This window comes from Tinamus guttatus, unplaced genomic scaffold, assembly GCF_059628265.1.
Source record: "Tinamus guttatus ecotype Peru unplaced genomic scaffold, ASM5962826v1 Tinamus_guttatus_pri_ptg000208l, whole genome shotgun sequence".
Taxonomy (NCBI): Eukaryota; Metazoa; Chordata; class Aves; order Tinamiformes; family Tinamidae; genus Tinamus; species Tinamus guttatus.
The window spans coordinates 4,370,751-4,389,331 of NW_028288742.1; the positions used below are offsets into that span (position 1 = coordinate 4,370,751).

At 35.2% G+C, this 18,581-nt stretch overlaps 1 protein-coding gene across 1 annotated transcript in view; it reads left to right on the top strand.

Annotated features, from left to right (window-relative positions):
• The window catches only part of CRIM1 (cysteine rich transmembrane BMP regulator 1), a 171,288-nt gene that overhangs the window by 140,088 nt on the left and 12,619 nt on the right, over positions 1-18,581 (top strand). The window contains exons 9-10 of the mRNA XM_088524180.1: positions 6,588-6,744; positions 13,470-13,591. Of these exons, the coding sequence (XP_088380306.1) occupies positions 6,588-6,744; positions 13,470-13,591 (279 nt within the window). The remainder of the gene's footprint in view (positions 1-6,587; positions 6,745-13,469; positions 13,592-18,581) is intronic.

An 18,581-nucleotide genomic window follows, 5' to 3' on the forward strand; every position in this document is an offset into this window, starting at 1 on the left:
CAAAGCAAATCACGAAGGTAGTATTCTAAAATTAGAAGTTTGGAATATTATGTGTTTACACACACAAAGAGGAAGGGAGGAAGAGTCAAGAGGAATGGAATTCCAACAAGAAATTTGGGTTTTGCCATGTGGAGCTTGGACTAGCTATGAGACATTTGAAGGCATCTTGGAAAGACAGGATTGGAGACATGAGAACAGTTAGGTTTATCTGTACACAGCTAGAAATAGCTAATTTTGTGAAAAGATGTGTGCAGTGGTCAAAAAGCCTAATAGAAGCTTGGCAGGTACTCTGTTGAAAGGATATATCTCTTAACTCCTCTTTTCTGTGTTTTAAAACTTCAGGAATTGCAGAGTTTGGGGGTTATGTGTGTGTGTGTTTATTTTTTAACCTTTTACTCTTACATTTCTTTCTAGCCAGAATTTAAGTGTTTAATTTCTCTGATCTCTTGCTGTAAATAATCCTTGCTGGAGGATGGGTTCTAAATGTTATGAAGCTCTCTGTGTAAATTGTTTGTCCATTTAAATGAACATATTTTATATTAATTTTATTTTCAAATTAAAGTTTTCCCTAGATTAACCACACAGAATATTCACTTCAAACAGTGAAAAAAATCCTTTAAATAATAAAAGATCAGCAACGTATATTTTAATAGCAATGATTTCTTGTTGTTATCATGAATTAGCAACAAATTCCACAAAAATCAAAGTATATTTATATTACAAACTAAAAAGCTTATAAACTCATTTTTAAAAAGACAATTTAGTTATCCTTGCTTATTATAAGCAGAGAGCATCTCATGGTTTTCGTATAAAAAAAAAAGAGTAGATCTGGCATAAATAGGATTCTTGATTATCTTTTTTCTCTTTTTGCAGATGGACATAATTCAGGTTAAAAAAACCTCAGGGATTTGTGAAATTACAACAATATATTGTTTTTCTTAATCCTTACAACGTATTTAATGAAAACAAAAAGAATGGGCTTGACATGTTCAATATATGTTCAGTTAAAAACAAAACAAAAAACACACAGCTTGAAGGGTGTTAGAAATGTGATCAATTTGGCCATTAACTCCACCTGTGAGATCTCACTACCACAAGTCCTTTTTTATAAAGTTATGTGCTATATATGGAGCCTAAAGTTGTTTAGAGCAAGTATCCAAATGGGTAATATGCCTCAACGGACTCGTGAAGTTAGTTTAGACAGGGTTTTCCAGCATCTCAGTGCCCAATCCCTTCATTTTTATCCAGTTATTGTGAAGTGTAAGTTCTAAAGAAAGGAGGGAGGGTTAGTGTGGATCTGTGGAGGCAATATATTCAGAGAATTCCAGTTACTGATAAGTAACCTAGTTTTCTCCTTCATAAATTTGCCTCCCCAGATCCCCACCCCTGAAGATTAACCAGCAGTAGCAATCCACACCGAGAGGACGGCTGAGGAGTGCTTAATTGTAAAGGTACTGTGAAACAGTTCTCCTGGCATGTGCTAGCCTCAGCGTCAAGAAAATAATGATGGGAAAGGTATGTAGATAGTTTTGTGTAGAAGCACTACAGATTTTAAAAAGCAGACATCAATCTAAGCCAGCTTGCAATACTGACATAATTCTGTCATATGTATGTATATTAATAATCTCCAACAGGTATTTTTATCTGGATATTAGAGAATTAAAAAAGGAAAATATTTCAGATACGTGAAATTCCTTGAAATTTAGACTTTCAATTCAACTCTTTACTGTGCAATTAAAGAGTCCATATATAACATAATGAGTAGGGAGAGGTAAATGTCCCAGTTTAAGAGCTTAAAGTTTTTTTTATGTGCCATACATGTGTTAGAAGAAAGTGAGAAGTATTTAAGTAACAGTTAACTAGAATTACAATACAGCTATTAGAACAGATGGTCAAAATATGGTACTGATTTTAGACTTAGGCATTCATTTTTTTTCTGGATTCAAATTTGTCTACTGCACAGTGTGATTTCTGAGATGCATTTTGTAACACTGTAGTTATCCTTAGATTCGCTCCAAATGGAACTGTGAATACTCTTAAGATCAGGAATAAATCACGTGCCTGATAGTTATTTGAATTTATGGCTGAAGAATTGTGATTCATTTTGAGATATATTGCCTTTGAGATTTCACAGCTGAGAAGCAGAAATTACAGTATGTCTGAAATATGTCTCGTTACACTTCTAGGACTACCTGTATGTGTTTCCTTTCTTACTTCTGAGTGAATACTCCAAGGTGTAAGAGAAAAAAAAAAAGATAGCTTTTGTATCCCAGGAGAGAAAATTTTGTTTTCTTGTTTGCAGGGTAGGCCGTGAACTGTAGCATATCTCATGTCAATATATCAACTGCTGTGTGTCCTTCTCTTCTATAGCAGCCAGCGACTAGGTGTTACCATGCTTCAAGTTACTTTTTAAAACAAAATTTATTTTACTATTGAGAAGGTCTAGATGAAAAGAGTTTTACAGCACCAAATGTTCTTCATGCAGTATGTTGTGCAGAGTCTCATCATATCTTGGTGATCTGTTCTTAAGACAAGACTGGTTCTTCAGATAGTCCCATCCCACAATCTATTGCCCCTGAACACTATGACGCTCACCTGGAACTCTGTAATATTTGTTTAATAATAGTATATGTGTGCCTAACTGTGTGTTTGGGAGTGGATGATGAAGACGCAGGGAAGATGTCTTATTCTGAGACATTCGGGATCACATTCATCTCTTTCAAAGGCACATCACAGGTGTCAGAATCATTCTGGGATTGCGCCTGAGGAAGCCAGTGTCTGAACTCGGAGCTTGTGTGAGAGGTTCTTGTTTATTCCCTCTGGACTTGGCTTGACACATTTTCAGTATTGCATTTCACTGCATTATTATTATTTTAGTCTTCTAAATCCTCCTTGTGCATAAGGATTTTCTGTGTTGACATTACCTCTCTGGCGTTTCATAAGAAAATTGGAGAGCCTGTTTCTAATTCTAGTTCAGGTGCAGAGCTCTTAAGAGATAGTTTTCCATCTGTATTGGCTTTTTAAAATGCTCTACTATGCTCTCCTTCAAGACTCTGCTTATTTCTGTTGAAAATAACTACCCTTGAAGCAGTTATTACCCCAGTTAGGGCTGGATATCTTATTTGTAAATAATTTCCATGATCTGAGATTTGAGTTTCCAAATGAGATTTATCTAAACAAAGGTGGAAAGAAAAGCATAAACAAGTAATCTCTCCCCCAACTATGCTACCTTTTTCTTCAATACATTTCCTGAGTTTATTGCAGTTGATCTTCGCAAAGTAGTTGCCTTTATTGCTTAGTATTTCTCACTTGAAATGTAGCCAATCTGTTTTTATTTATCCTTTCAAAGTGAGCTTTGACTTTAAAGCTATAGCATTACAATACAGGAATATTATCAGGAGGACAGTTCATACAGTTTGATTCAACATTGGGACCTTTGCTCTTCCTTTTAGAACTAAAAGCTATTTTAGCTATTTTTCTAAAAAAAATAAAATAAATAAACAAACTTTGGACTAAGGGTTTTGTCATGCCCATGCAGCAAACATAAGCTGTGTATATGTGTATGTGTGGTGGTATCTCAGTTTGAGATTGTTTCTAATGGCAAAAGTTCTGCTTTCTTTTGTAACACTGTATTCAGACCTGAGTGTCACATTTTGGTAACTATCCTTAACATAAAATCTGGAAACAAGATAAAAGTAAAGAAAATATGCCAACTAAAAGATGATCATGTTGCTTCTATTTCTTTAGATTTTTTTTCTTTTTATTTTCAGTTCTTCTTTTTATTCCCTGATGCATAATGATTTTTCCCTCTTTCATTTGGCCCTTATGGTTCCTTTATCCCTTTCATGAGCCTGTTGCTTATGGACAGACACCTAAACCAAACATGTCCCCTCTTAACTGACAAAGCAGACTTCAAAAAAAGAATGATTCCACTCAACCCTACCAGTGTAATTCTGGGATTATTCACTGATCAGATCTTAGCATCAGCAGGGAGAAGTCTCAGAGCTCCTGATGGAGCTTGTTTTTTGAGACCTTCCAGGGTAGGTGTACTTTCTGCTTGTTCTTCATAAAGCTCAAGGTAACTTCAAAAACTATGGCTTCCTTCAAATCTATCTTTTATGAAGTCATATATAATGAAGAGTTTAGTTGATTTTATTATCTCTGTATGCTGTCAGGGAAGAATTGTGTAGAAATATCTGGACTAGTGCAAAAGCTCATAAATTATGATCTCTTCTGCTTCAAGGAAAACCTTTCCTCTTTTTGTCATGTGTACAACCTTCGTTGCCAGAGACGGGCATCAGAATTTCCTCTCCGTTGTGATGTTTGTAAAAGCAGCACTAGTAGCTACATATTAGAAAGGTCTAGGACTCCTGGTAGGTCAACCTGAACTCTTATCATTCAAAATCAAGAGTTTGTGAAGGTGTATCTGTCAAGAAACTAAGATACAGGTTGCCATCATTGTGCAAAGGTTAGATATGACTGAGGTTAAAGACAGCCTTCAGAGCCTACACAAAAGAATCTAGCATTTATTTTGTGCATTCTGAATGACAAAAAAACCTGCACACTTTTAGGGTCACAGTAAATGTGCATAAAAACACAGAGGTGGGAACCAAGATCCTCATTCTGCTTAAACTGGCAATTGCTGGTTAGGATAATAAGCCATTACTATGCCATATGTTGCATTACACCTATTTTACTCTTAATAGCTTTGCAGGTAGAGGAAAGAATAAAACAGTAAGCCCTCTGCTTTAAAGAGAAGGGAGGGAAATGAAAATTACACCTCCTTTATATTACTGAAATATCTTCCAATTATCAGCAGCCTCTTCCTGAAATTCTTAATGACTCCTTAGAAAGAAATATGTTGTCGGTTTTTCTGGTGGGTTTTTTTTTTTTTCCATCTTAATATAGCTAGATGAGAAACTTCGTAGCACTCTTGTGGAATCATATTCAGAACAGCAGCAGACTGTGGCATGCCTGATGTTGCCCTCTTTCCTATAGATGGAGAGTGAGATCACCTGGGTTAGGGTTCAGCTACAGATGGATGCTCTAGATGTGTGAGGTGGCTAAATTCCCATTCTGAAGTCTTTGCTGCAGCATTTCAAAGATGGAAGAGAAAGCATTTAAGTAAAGCACAGGTTATAGCTGTGGTCTCCGTCTTGTATTACTAACCTAGGAACCTGTAAGTTGCATTGCATGGAATCATGCTTTTGGTTATGATGCTTTTACAAAACTCTATATGCACCCAGGCACTTAATGTAAGGTACTATTATCCCTATTTTGTTCGTTTTCCTTGTCATTTTGGGGAATAGTCCTGCTTGGTAAACTCTTTCAAGAAGAAGCAATATAAAAAGGGAGGGTTGCCAACTAGATTTGGGGATTACCTTTGCCTTTCAGGACCCACAGGAGTAGAAAGAACAGAATGGGTCAATGTCCTGGCTTCCTCTTGGAGAAAATCAGCTCTTAAATTTTCAGATCTCTGAAGAGCAAGATAGTTATTAGTACTCTAATTAAAGCAGCATTTCTATAGTGCTCTGCAGTACCTATCCTTATCACTAGTGCTTTGTAGTGGTAGGGAGATGTCAACTGCAGATAAGTATCCTTCACTTCTGTCCTTTGGATATCGCCCATCACATTTATCCCTTGATTAATCTCAGTTAATTTCCCTCTTTTTATACTTCAATGTCTATTTGGCTACTGTAATGGTAGTAACTTTATTTTTCCTGTATCTTACGTCTCCTAATACAAGAAAGTCTTTGTTTCCTAATGTCTCCCACCTCCACAGTCAATAAACAAATCCTCTATTGCAGGGTCTTTCTGGCACTTCTTATTCCAAGGAGAACAAAAGCAAACTAATCATTCTCAAAACGGTAATTTCCAGGGAGAATGAATATAGTGAACTTTATCAGTTGAATTGTTGTCTTCAGTTGTCGTTTATCATCGATGACAGCTGATAAGCAACGATCTAGCGTGTCCCTTACTGCCATAAGAGGCTAACTAAGTACAGTAGTGAATTCCAAGAGACGGGTCTTAATAAGCTTAAAACAGCACTTTGGGTGTTGTGGGGTTTTTTTGTTTGTTTGTTTGTTTTGAAGTAGGTCTTAATCCCCGAACGGGTGACAGCAAACAGCAGAAGTAGGGGATGAAGACCGATACCCCAGGATTTCAATTCTATTTAAAGTGAAAATAGAGTTGAAAACAAGGATGCTCTATATAGGACAGAACCTTACTAAATGCATATACATTGAAAGTATGTTATTTTAAATTTGTTGCTAATGGCTGACAAAGTCATAAATGTTGGACTCTTTTGCCTATGTACTTATCTATGGAAATAGTATAAGGTATAAAAGGTGGTCTGTCCCAAGATCTTGACCAAAGACTTGGTATAGTGTTTGGTCATCTGGTTTGCAGTATTACTGTAGAATTCTATTGAATGCTCTAAAATTAGGACAGCTGGAAGGTAAGGATAATGACTCTTACAAGTAAAACATTTTGAGCTAAAAGTACACAAAATATTTAGACTACTGAAGATGCATTTTTCTGGTATAAACAGTTTTCATGTTGTGCTAAGCTGTGTGTGTCCTTCACAGGAGAGGAGCTCTGTACTGGCCTCATATCAGGTTGTTCCCTGGACTGCTCCTTCGGTTTCCAGACTGATGCCCACAACTGTGAGATTTGCCAGTGCCGTCCACGGCCTAAGAAATGCAAACCCATAGTATGTGACAAGTACTGTCCCTTTGGATACTTGTACGTATTCTTATTCTGAAAAGATATGTAATTCAATCCGTGTGCATATTTAAAATAATCAAAGTCTCTGAATATGTACTTGCGTTTACTTTGTGGCAAAACTGGGAAAAATGTGGGAAGGCAGAAATGTCCATATCTCATATGAGATTATAGCGTTCTCCAGCTAAGTTGCATGTTAGCACTGAATACGTGGAAATGGATTTTGACCAAGGAATGAAGAAACAGCAATCATAACAGCAACAACAAATTGCAAAAGCAAAATAGTGTTTAGTTCTTATCTTAAAGAGGATGTACTGCACTACATACTATATAATTTCATGACCAAAATGAAAAAGCTGTTTACAGATGTAGCTACTCTTGCATGTAGATTTTTTTGTTGTTGTTGCATGTACTGCTCTAATACCCCTTCATTTATTGTACTCAAATGCTTTTATAATATTTCAAGGAATGTTGATATGACAGTACACTAATTAGACATGTTTTAGATGGACATTTCTGATGGTTACTTTAGAGGATTAGTGAAAAACAGTACTCTTACTTAACTAAAACCATTTACGAAAACTTAAGTTTTGTCATGTTTGTTGCCAGAGTATTTTTTCCATAAAAAGAAATATCTGCTGTATTTAGTCATTGTCAGAGAAGGTGACAAAATTGGGCAAAATTTTCTCAAACAAATTTCTTTAGAATCAATTTACTGGCCTTCATATCTATTTTACAAATAATTTTAGTATCTGTGTTACTGCCTACTCTTCATAAAAGCTTTAATTTCTACCTCATAAGAGCTAAGACTTAACTAATGTTCATGTATAGTTTGTTTTCTTACATTTAATGAAATTTAGTGATGCTGCAGCTGTTGACATTAGATAATAACACTAATTTTTGATTCATTTCAGAGTTCTCTGACACTAATTTATAATTGCTACAGATTTTTATTTATAATGCTAGTATATAGTGCAGGGTATTCTCTAAATTCACAATGTTAATGACATTTGGAGTAATGAAAACAAGGTAGACTGAATAATCAGAGATAAATGAGATTTTACAAAAATAGAAATCGAACTGTATCATAATGGTATTCTTTAATTAGTGCCCTAGTCATAAATGATACCAGTGAATACCAGAGTATTCTAATGGTGCTGCCAAACAAATAAAAAATAAAAATAAAATAATAATTTTAAAAAGAGCATGCCAGCCTTTCACCTCCATTTAATCTTCATACTATTGGCTCATCTTTCTTTGAGTGAAGTAGTCCTTGTGAACCTCAGAGTCCCTTTGAGCCTCCTGATTCCGTTTAGAGATTCAGATATGGTGCAGGAGGCTTGGCTTGCATGCTGTGGGCTCCTGCTTGTGATTCAGTTTTCCACTTAAGCTTATTTCTGCAATGGATGTCTGAACAGTTGTGCTTCAGTCATTGGAGTCAGACTGCGACTCAGATTAAGGTCTCTAGAAAAATAAAAAAAAACTTTGGTCTCAGAAAAGTGGCTATGCCTTATACTGTTTTTTTCTCCCATCTTCCTTTTTGAAAAAATCTTAAATCTGGTATTCAGGCCAAGAAGATAAGATGCTGTACAGGTGTGTAAGAAGGGAATTAAAAGCAGAAAAAAAGTGAGAAGCTGCAAGGTCAGAATTGAAATTAGTTGTAACAAAAGAAAGCATTTTAGAAGACTGGATTTGAAATGGAGTAAAATGAGAAAAGTGGAAGGCAATAAAAGATTGAATTTAGAGAGAGGAGTGATTCGAAGTTTAGTTCATGAGAGAAGAAAAGTAAGAACTTTAAATGAAACAGTTAATTATCTTCCACCTTATTGACCATACTCAGAGTATCTGAGAGTTATTTTTAGTTTTGCTGGTACGAGCAGGTAGAGTTAGGAGGGTAGCTGCCCAAAAGCTGATGTTAATTTTTTCCCCCTTAAAACTTTTGCCATCATCTTTTAAAGATGAGGAGGGCTGAGGTTGGTTGGAAGAATGAAAGAAACAGGAAAAACCAAGCAGTACTAATTGGTGATTAGATGTCTTAGGTTTTTTTTAGATAGGATAGAGTTGTTTTCATTAAGGATCAAAGTGCTTTGTGCTTTAAACAGGTACAAAGCATGCAAAATTGTTTAGAAAGTGCCCAGGGGAAATTGAAACTTGAGATGTTCAGTTGAGTAGGTGCAAAATGCAAGATGAAGTATCTTGGAATTGGGAGTCAGAGCCAAATGATACTGGGATGTTTGAAACTGTAAGAACTTAACTGTGCAAAGCACAGGGTAGAGCACTGGGTTGAGAACATTAGAAAGCAGTAAAGAGGTTGGCCTGAACAAAAGGTCCCAAAAGGAGGAGGTAGAATGAAAGATTTATGTAACAGCAATAAAGAAGCAGAATTTGTAACTGTATTCAAGAATTTATTGGAAATTGCTGTATATTCCTCATACCTTGTAACCATTTCTGAGAGCACTATAATTATTTGCATTAGCTTATAATTGATTTTGAATTTTGGCAAAGAGAAGAAAAACTCTGAATAATAGAACTCGAAGTATGTTTTATTGCAGTATGCAACAAAGATAGAAACTATCCTTTTTGTTAATGGTACATAAAAATATCTTCATTAGGAACTGCAAGATGCGAGTTCAGCAACTTCCAGACTAGATCACTTAACATCTTTTTATTTCTGTTTTATCTTTGTGTTTTGAATACTAGTTTTCAGTAATAGTACTCAGTTCTAACTATTTTTCCTTTTTCAAATTGATTTATATTTTCAGCAGAATAATGTGATATTTAAAGAGCACACTGAGACTGTTAGATCTTGGTTTTAATGTGTTTTTTTTTTTCCATGCTGCAATTAGGAATTTTTTGTCTGTACCAAGGATGCAGTACTAACTTTAAACCTTCAGAAAAGAATCCGAGAAGAGTTTTTCCATTTGCATGCTAAAGGAGCATATATTTGCATATACATGCATATATTTGCCTAACAACAAAGTCAATCAATATGAACTAAAAAATTTATAATGTTTACTCAGTGAATAGCATTGGATTGGAGAAGTAAAAGGGTGGGTTTTTTTAAATGTCAGTATTGTAAGTGCTTGTTTAATTTACCGTTTTTAAGGCCATATGCTTTCGCCTATTCAAAAATTATGAGAAGACTGTTAAAGCCAATGCTTAATGTCTTTCTACATTGCCTTTTTAGGCTCAGACACAAAAATAGTTTTAATAACTTCAAGAACCAAGGTCTGAATGTTTTCCTTCTATTCTAAGCAACACTTCTCCTTGACTTTTTTTGTGGTGTAGCTAAAGCAGTCCAATTGGTTTCTCCTTATGGTTCCTTTTTTAAGTCCACTACTTCTCTTTTAATTTCTTGGAAAGCTCAACCTTGGATGATATGTTAATAATCTTTTTTTCTGGCATCTTTCATTTGGGAAGCACTGATAAGTGCGGTTCCAAAATATGCTTATCAAAGTAATTTACAATTATATATGTGGTTTATTTATGTACAAATGAAACATAGTAGAAACCTAAATAATTCACATTGAACTTTTTTCTTTTTTTTTTTGTTGTTTTTAAAAAACCTCAAAATGCTGAACTTCCAGGAAAAGACAAATGTTCCCTTAAGTAAAGGCAGTAAATTTCCATTCCTTGATTTGTGCTCTCAGTGTGTAACTGGCAGTAACGTTCTAGATTTAAATCCAGCAGATCATGAGTAGATCATGTATAACTGCTAAAAAAAATTAACAGATGGTATGCTCTTTGGTCTTATTTCCTACTTTAGCTTTAAATAGTAAAGCACCCTTGACATCTGCGTACATGTATTTTCACTCTATTACTCTCGGTTTTTAATACTTTTTATTGTTAAGCAAAGTTTTCTTGTTACTCCTGTCTTTTCTGCTGCTCTGCAGTACAGTTAGATGTTCCATCTTTGATTCAGAAACTTACTACTAGGTTTGAAAGGTCTGCTTTTCATAATGTCTCTCTCCTTTGAATTGTTGTTTGTTTTTGTTTGCTTGTTTGTTTGTTTTTCATCTCCTCCAAAGGAAAATTTAAGTTAAGAATCAGGAAAATGACATAGTACAATAGGTAAAAGCTCCTTAAAGACTGCGGTGATTTTGAACTGGGATATTAAGAGTTGTCCTCTGACACAACAATATAAATCACCAAGAGTATCTTGTCAAACAAGAAAAAAATATCTAGAATACTTCTATTACATCTTCAGAGAAAGATAACTCATAGTGGCCTAATTTATTGTGTACTTTAATATACTGATTTTCTAGGTTTAGGAGCAATCCTGTTGACTTACAGAGTTCCTTAGTGTTTCATTTGTGTAGCATATCACCTCTGCCTAAGCAGTTAGGGCAAATATTGTTAATAATTTCTGCTGTGTGTCTGTGGTAATCTAGAACGTACCTGAAGTTTGAATTTTGTCTGTCTGTCTTATGTCTCCAAAAACATTTCAGTCTTCTGAATTAAATTCAAAGAAGATTGACAAGAAAGGGATTAATATATGGAACTGTACCCATTTATTTAAATGAACACTCCTAAAAAGCAAAACAGTAAACAGCTCCTTAAGATTTGTGTTGTATTCTAACAAAGACAGACAAGCATTCAAAAATTATTAGTGTAATCACTTTTTTTTCCTGCAGATTTGACATAGAAAAATAAACTGTGTATGTATCTTCAGAAATCAGAAGTATCTGGATTTGGTGAAAAAGCAGGAAAATGATAAACAGATTGAAGAAAAAAAGTTCACATTTTGAATCCTGCCATTTGCAACTATTTACTTAAAGCATGAGACATGACAGAAAGACATCTAGATCAGACATGACTCACAGAGTACGCAGATCTGGACCATGTAATAACTGGTCCAGACACTCCTCATTCTCCTAGTTTACATTAGTACTTACTGCCTATCCACGGGCTCATAAAAGAGCTGTTCTGAAATGGCTTTAGTGTCTGTGGAGCCTGGGGAATGAACAATGCCTCGCACTTTTTGTGATTGTGAGTGCATGTCAGTATGAAATGTGGGCTTGCAGAATCTTTATATATAAAACAAGCAAGCTGCGATTTGTAACAACAAGCAGAGAATGAAAGATGGTCTTCATAGTGTGTGAGGATCTCAGTTTTATGATACTGATGCTGTGTTACAAGAGACATTACTTGCATGGTGAGAGAAGACTATATTCAAAATCACAAGCAAGCAGCCAACTCTACACTCTACCCTTCCTTTAGAGAGTGGGATTTCACAGTGCAATGCAGCAGTGTCTGACTATGAGGTTGTGGCACTTTGGAATGAAAACATTTCTAGCCAGATTTTCCTCACAAATAAACTGGAAGAAGCTTGTTATTGCATAGCAATCATTGTAACGACTGTCAATGAATTGTATTGACAGGCCAAGAAGAGGTGTGTATTTTCATCTACTCTAGGCTAATCCTGTTGTGTTAAAAGCTCTAAGAATGAATTCTGGTAAAGCAAAATATTACTATATACTTGAACTAATGAATTCTACATCCAGAACAAGAGCTATTTGCACAGAAGTCTTGAAGTCGTCTCTCCCAGCTAACTGAAACAGAGGTGGTGATAATATTGTTACTTCAAGTGAAATTGTTTTGCTTTGCGTACTAGACAAATTTAGTTACTTCAGCCAGCACTTGATTAAGTGCTTGTCTGCATCTGGGCCAAATTCAACAAATGTGACACATTATAGTCAAGAAGACCCCATGAACAGCTGATTAACCGGAGGTGCGATTTACTGCAATAAGCTTCACTAGGAGCATCTGAATAAGTATTTTGGTTTGAAAAGCCACAGCAACAAAAGCCTATCCTATGTCTATACTGATCATCAGCCCTGTTGACTACAGCACTTACTGCTCTACACTGCTTGCCAACATGGCCATAACTACTCCTGTAGTTGACTCCTATACTCTGTACTCCTTTACGGTAACCTCAGGATACTGATCACTTCAGTGCTTGTAGAAGGGTGGGTTCTGGACTGGCAGAGGAAAGGAGGAGCTGGTCAGGAAAAGGAGTGATGCCTGCCTTGCTGTTCTGCATCATGTTCAAAGATTCTCTAAAAACAAGCCATTTTCAAGCTAGCACCATTGTTTTATGGACACTGTCTTTTGAGATGATCCTTCACTTGCATTTTCATACACCTGAAAAAAATTTAACTTGAAACTTTCAAGGAGCTGAATTGTTCTTAGTGTCTCTGTTCTTGATTCTGCATTTTGTCTATCTGTTGATTAATCCTATACATCTCTCTTTCTAAAAATATTTCTATATTTCTGATGCTTTTTCATATGGATTAATGTCATTTTCAAGTAAGCTTTTTGTACCTGCTTGTGTTTTTTTTTCCCCAAAATCTCTATTTGGAATCTGCATGAGTGGAGCTTACTGTTAGAGAAGAAAAGTTACCTGTATCATTTGAAAGTTATCTTTCTTCTATTTCACTTTTAAAAAATATGATCATAAATAGTAGGCATAAGCACATATACCTGTATTATCTATGAGCAAGACAGCTTAATGTCTTGAAAATACTAAATGCAGAGCTTTTGCCAGTCACACGGAAGAAGCACGTGCTAGGACTGGACATCCATGTAGCCTATAGATCCACGGAACAGTTAAGTTCAGGGTGGCAATTGAGAAGTTTGTTTACTTAATCACTTATTCTGGGAAAGGTTTTGCTTGAAATATTATAAGCATTATCAGACATTTAAAGTCATCTACTGACCTTTCACAAATTATTTTGATTATCTAGGAAGAACAAGCATGGCTGTGAAATCTGTCGGTGTAAGAAATGCCCAGAGCTGCCTTGTGGTAAAATCTGTCCGATGGGCTTCCAGCAGAACAATCACGGGTGTCTTATCTGCAAGTGTAGAGGTAAGTGTGCATGCAGTACCATCTTTAATTATAATTTGTTTTCAAAACAGTTGGAAGCTTGAACAACAGAAGGAGGAATACTACACAGTATGTATAAGAATTTAAATATGATAACTGGTGAGAAGGTCCTTTCCTCAAAGGAGTGTATGCTTTTTCAGATTTTTTTTTTTTGTGTGTGCTATCTGTTCATTTCCACTTCAACAGATAGCTTCAGCTCCATGTCCATATTCCATTGAAAAATCACAAAGTCTGTTATTAATAAAAATTAAAAAAGCTCCTTAATGAACAACTACTAAGGTTAAGCTGATAGAATTTCTTTTCTCTGTAGCAGCATCTTAAAGCTTATATTCTTTGCCATCATCATTTCTTTGTAAACTCCATTTTGAATTTGATAGATCTCTTGCATCCCACATCAAATAAGGGTGCCATTTCATGGACACTTTCTTCTGGCTGTATCCAGGAATCATAGGACTTGAGTGGCATTTCCTTTCTCAGGAGAATGGGGAGTCACAAGCTAGGAAATCATTCTGGAAAGGTACAACACAGAGGCAAAGTTGGGTCTGGTGTCTTTGTGTTGCTAAAAGGGCAAGAACTTGCTTCCCTCTTCTGCTTACTTAGTCATGTGCTTGTTTGTATCTGCTTTTGGTATTCACTAGACCTTTCTGTGACCTGTTTTAACTTGCTAACATGGAAAAAACATTTTAGTATTTTATAGAAAAGACAGCAAAATACAAATTTTGCCTGAACTCCACAACCTCTTTGGGTAACTTGTTCCAGTGCTCTGTTACCCTCAAAGTAAAGAAGCTTTTTCTTATGTTTCGACAGACCTACCAGTATATGTTTGTGCCCATTGCCTCCTCAGTGGGCACCACTTAAAAGAGTCTAACTCCATCTTCTTTACAGCATCCCTTCAGATACTTCCATTAATGGATCAGATACCCCCTCAGCCTTCTCTTCTCCAGGCTGAACCTGGAGTCCCTGTTCTCTCAGCCTTTCTTCATATGACACATGCTCCAGTCACTTAATCATGTTAGAAGAGGTTCGTTGGAAGGACTTACTCTATAAATACAAGTCTGTTTTCTGCTGAAGAAGCCTGTAGCTTCCATGCACAGTGCTGGCTTACAAGACTTCAAGAATAGACAATATTTAGAGAACATTTCTCAACAGGGGAGCTGGCAACCCTGGATTGTACTTACCAATCTGTTCATATCTACCTAGAAATGAAAGTCTCAACTGAGCTGATAAAATATAATTTGGAAAATCAGTTTTGAGGAAGGGAATATAGGAGCTATTTTTGCAATTTTGTTAACATATTTGCAAAAATACAAATTCTTCTTAAGATTCTTCTTGAACCTTAAAAATACTTTTAATTGACTAAATATGTAGTTTAGCTCCTAAAGTTTCACATTCACAGAGTGGTAAAGCAATGATTATGCTCAATTCAGCAGCTCTTTTATCCTGTGTGTTTCAGAAAAATGGCAAGAGACATGCAACAATTCTCTGAATATTTCTGCAAAAGGTTATGTAAAATCTTATTAACATAGCAAAAATGCAAAATTAAACCACTCTGTACCAAAACTTGCAATTATAATCAGTAGGACTCAGACCCTGAGGCAGAATATGATCATGGTGACTGGTAATTCTTGAATTTGTATTATTGAACAATGGAAAGCACTTACATGAATTAGGATTGGTCTGGGTGGAAAAACTAACAACACGGCTAATTTAGAGAAGCATCCATATGGAATATGAACACCTATTTTGACTTAGACTACTGTTGGATAAATAGTGATTATATTATTTTGCTGAAATATAATGGTTCTGATTTGGGTTAAGCCCAGGAAAGAAAAGACCTTGTCTTTCCTCGTATCTGTTTTGTGCCCATTTTCTCATCAAGTTGACATCTTTTTTATAGCTATTAATAATGAAATCTTGAGAAGGATTTCCAGGTTTACCTGGTGGATTTGGGGCTACATGATGAGAGGTACTTGCATACTTTTGTTAACTACTTAACAACTACTGTTAAGTTTCTGTTAACTACTTAGCTACACTATTGTTAACTATCTTAAAAAATCATCCTTGTTTGTATTCTTTCATTTTAGTGATCTCGCCTTCTGTGTATCATTCAGTAATTTTCAATCTGTGCTTTATATTAGTCTGGGAATAGACCTTCTGCATAAGTAGCCTCTGTGTTGAATTCTATATGTTAAATTTTTATTTATGCTCAGGCGCTCCCTGATCCTAATTGCTCTTTTTTGCTTTTCTTTGGTTCTTGCATACTTTGTTTTCTAGCTATCGACAAGAAGGTTTGAATATTTTCCCATTACTTTTTCTGATGACTTCATTATTAACTTTTTTAGCAGCTAGTGTTTCGGCATTTTAAAAATGATGAAATAAAATGAGACAAGATACGGGAATATGAGACTAAAAGAAGCTACACAAGTCCCAGAAGTTAGTATCCCTGCAGTTACAAGCAAACATGCAGTCATCTAATTCAGAAGGATGCCACATTATATTTTCTCCACATGGCGTCATGCACTGCAGGCAATTTTATAAACACACTGTAAGACTTCTAGTAAGAAATGTTACCAATAAACTTCGCAGCAATGAGAAGCAGAGAGGTAGATTTCAGTGATAAATACTGCAATATATAAGATTTTTACTAGAAATAAAAATTCTAAAAAAGATGGGGTAATTGCTGAATGAAGTTGCTCTTATGTTCCTATTACTTATTGCGTATCTCCATGTTCACTGTCAACAAGTTTCCTAGTTGTCATGATGCTTTGATGAAATATATACAAGGTCTCTTACATATGCAATAATTTCATCCTAGGCTATTCACAATTCCAATTTATTGGCTACCATTTACACCTTACACACATTTTTAGTGCTTTTCTTAAGATCCTAGGATGCATTTTAAAATAAGAACAACTGCTTAAAATGACTTGATCCCTCTCTAATTAAGTAGGTGTATTCATTATCATCATAATCACAAAGATACCAAGCCTTGAGTATATCAGTTAAACACGAACGTTAGTGACTCAAACAAGAATTAACAATAGTATGTTCTTGGGGACATAAATCCTTGCTAAATTTGTCTCCCCAAATCCTTAAGAGGAAGGAATGGGTAAATCCCTTGCCTGTGCATTAGCTCCACTTCATAAATTGCTTCAGCCAGAAAATGCTTATGCTGGGGTTAATGAAATTAGAACCATAGAAATAAAAGGCTGGGGTGATGTTCTGGGAAACAAGCAAATCTATCCCTCTGTCCTCACATAAAATCGAGTGTGTCTAGGTAATCCTTGACAGATGTTTGACTAAGGTTTCATTTCTTAAGAACCTCCAACCTCAGAAAACTCCCTAAATAATGTGTTTCTGTGGCTATCAATGTGTGATACTAAAAATAATAATATTTCTTTCTGCCTTTCACCAAATTAATCCAGCTCCTTCTTGCTCCATGCTCAGTGGAAATAAAGAACAGCTAATCACCATTCCCTTGAAATTCTTGCAATATTTAATAGATTGCAGCCAAAGTTTCTAAATTTATTCTTTTCTGAGCCAAATAAATGCAGTTCTTTAGATTTCTTATCACAGTTTGAAAACAGGATATTGCAGTTTTGCCGCAGTCACAACTAGAGCTAGTTGCCTTTAAATATGCAACACTCCTTCACTGTATCTCAGATTGAACTCACCTTCTCTGCACTGGGATTGTGTTGCTGACGAGCATTTTCCTTTTGAGCTACTTTAATTCCCAGGTTGTCTTCAACCATACCACTACCACATTCCAGTTATCCCAATTTTCTATTTGAACGTTTTGTTTCTTCTTTCAGTGTAATCTTTTGTGCTAGCTTGAGTTAGAAACTTAAAAGTGAACACAACTGCCTCATTTTGTCAATTTAACTTTGAAAATCTGTCTTCTGAAATCTTTGCTGTTTCTACACATAGCTTGTTTTACAGTTTTGGAGTATACTTAAAATACTTTAGGAAAAAAGCTGGATTGTGTCTGCTGCTTTAAAATATTTATTAAAGGATATTTTCATCTAAGACTTTTATGTATAGGTACTGTTTTAATGTAAAATAGTATTTCACTCGTGTACTGCAAGTAGGAATTAATATATCATCTGTGGTGTACTGTAAAAAGTGTATTACCTGTGTGTAAAGTATAATTTTAAAGTGAAGTCTCTACTTTAAAAGTATTTTCCCTATACCATGACTTTTATAGGAATTCACAAAATAGTATACTTCCACAATTTCTATGTATTTGGTACTTATACGTGCATCAAACCAACTTAATCCCATCTGCTTGTGGTTCTTAGACCAGCCCAAATAGATCTTCCACAGCTTAAAAATTGGTGGCATACATGTAACTAAAAAAAGGAAACTCACTAAAAATAAATTTAAAAAGTGCTACTTTCCTTATTGCATCCTTTTTTAACAAAAAAAATGAAATAAGTAGCATAATACAAGTAACTTTAGGTATCAGCTGAACATGGTTGTTGTCCACTGGAAAGAAGTTGCTTCCTTTACTGCCTGATCCTAAATCCTGCTCTGTAATGATGGGTGTTAGAGACCTTTCAGTGATTCACTCAGCCAATTAACAAACGCCTTCAGCCCTGTTAAATACCCGTTATGATAGAAATGACTTTATCTTCCATAGACCAACGGTGTGCAACTAATACAGCAATCCAAGCTATAGGAGTTTGAGTTTAGTAAAACCTGTTTACAAGTGATAAAACCATCAGAGGAGTTAACTTCTAAACATTGTGTATTATAATAACTACTATTTTCTCAGGTATATAATCCCAGTTGTATAATCCCTTCAGAACTTATTTGTAATTTATTTTCAATCACAATATATACATATATAAGAGCATCCTTAATTCTTGAAAAGGTTTTAGTATTCTGCTGCCAGATATTAACATTGTAGATAATACAATATAATATTTTAAAACTCTGCTTTATTTTAAATATACCTCATATTTGCTACCAT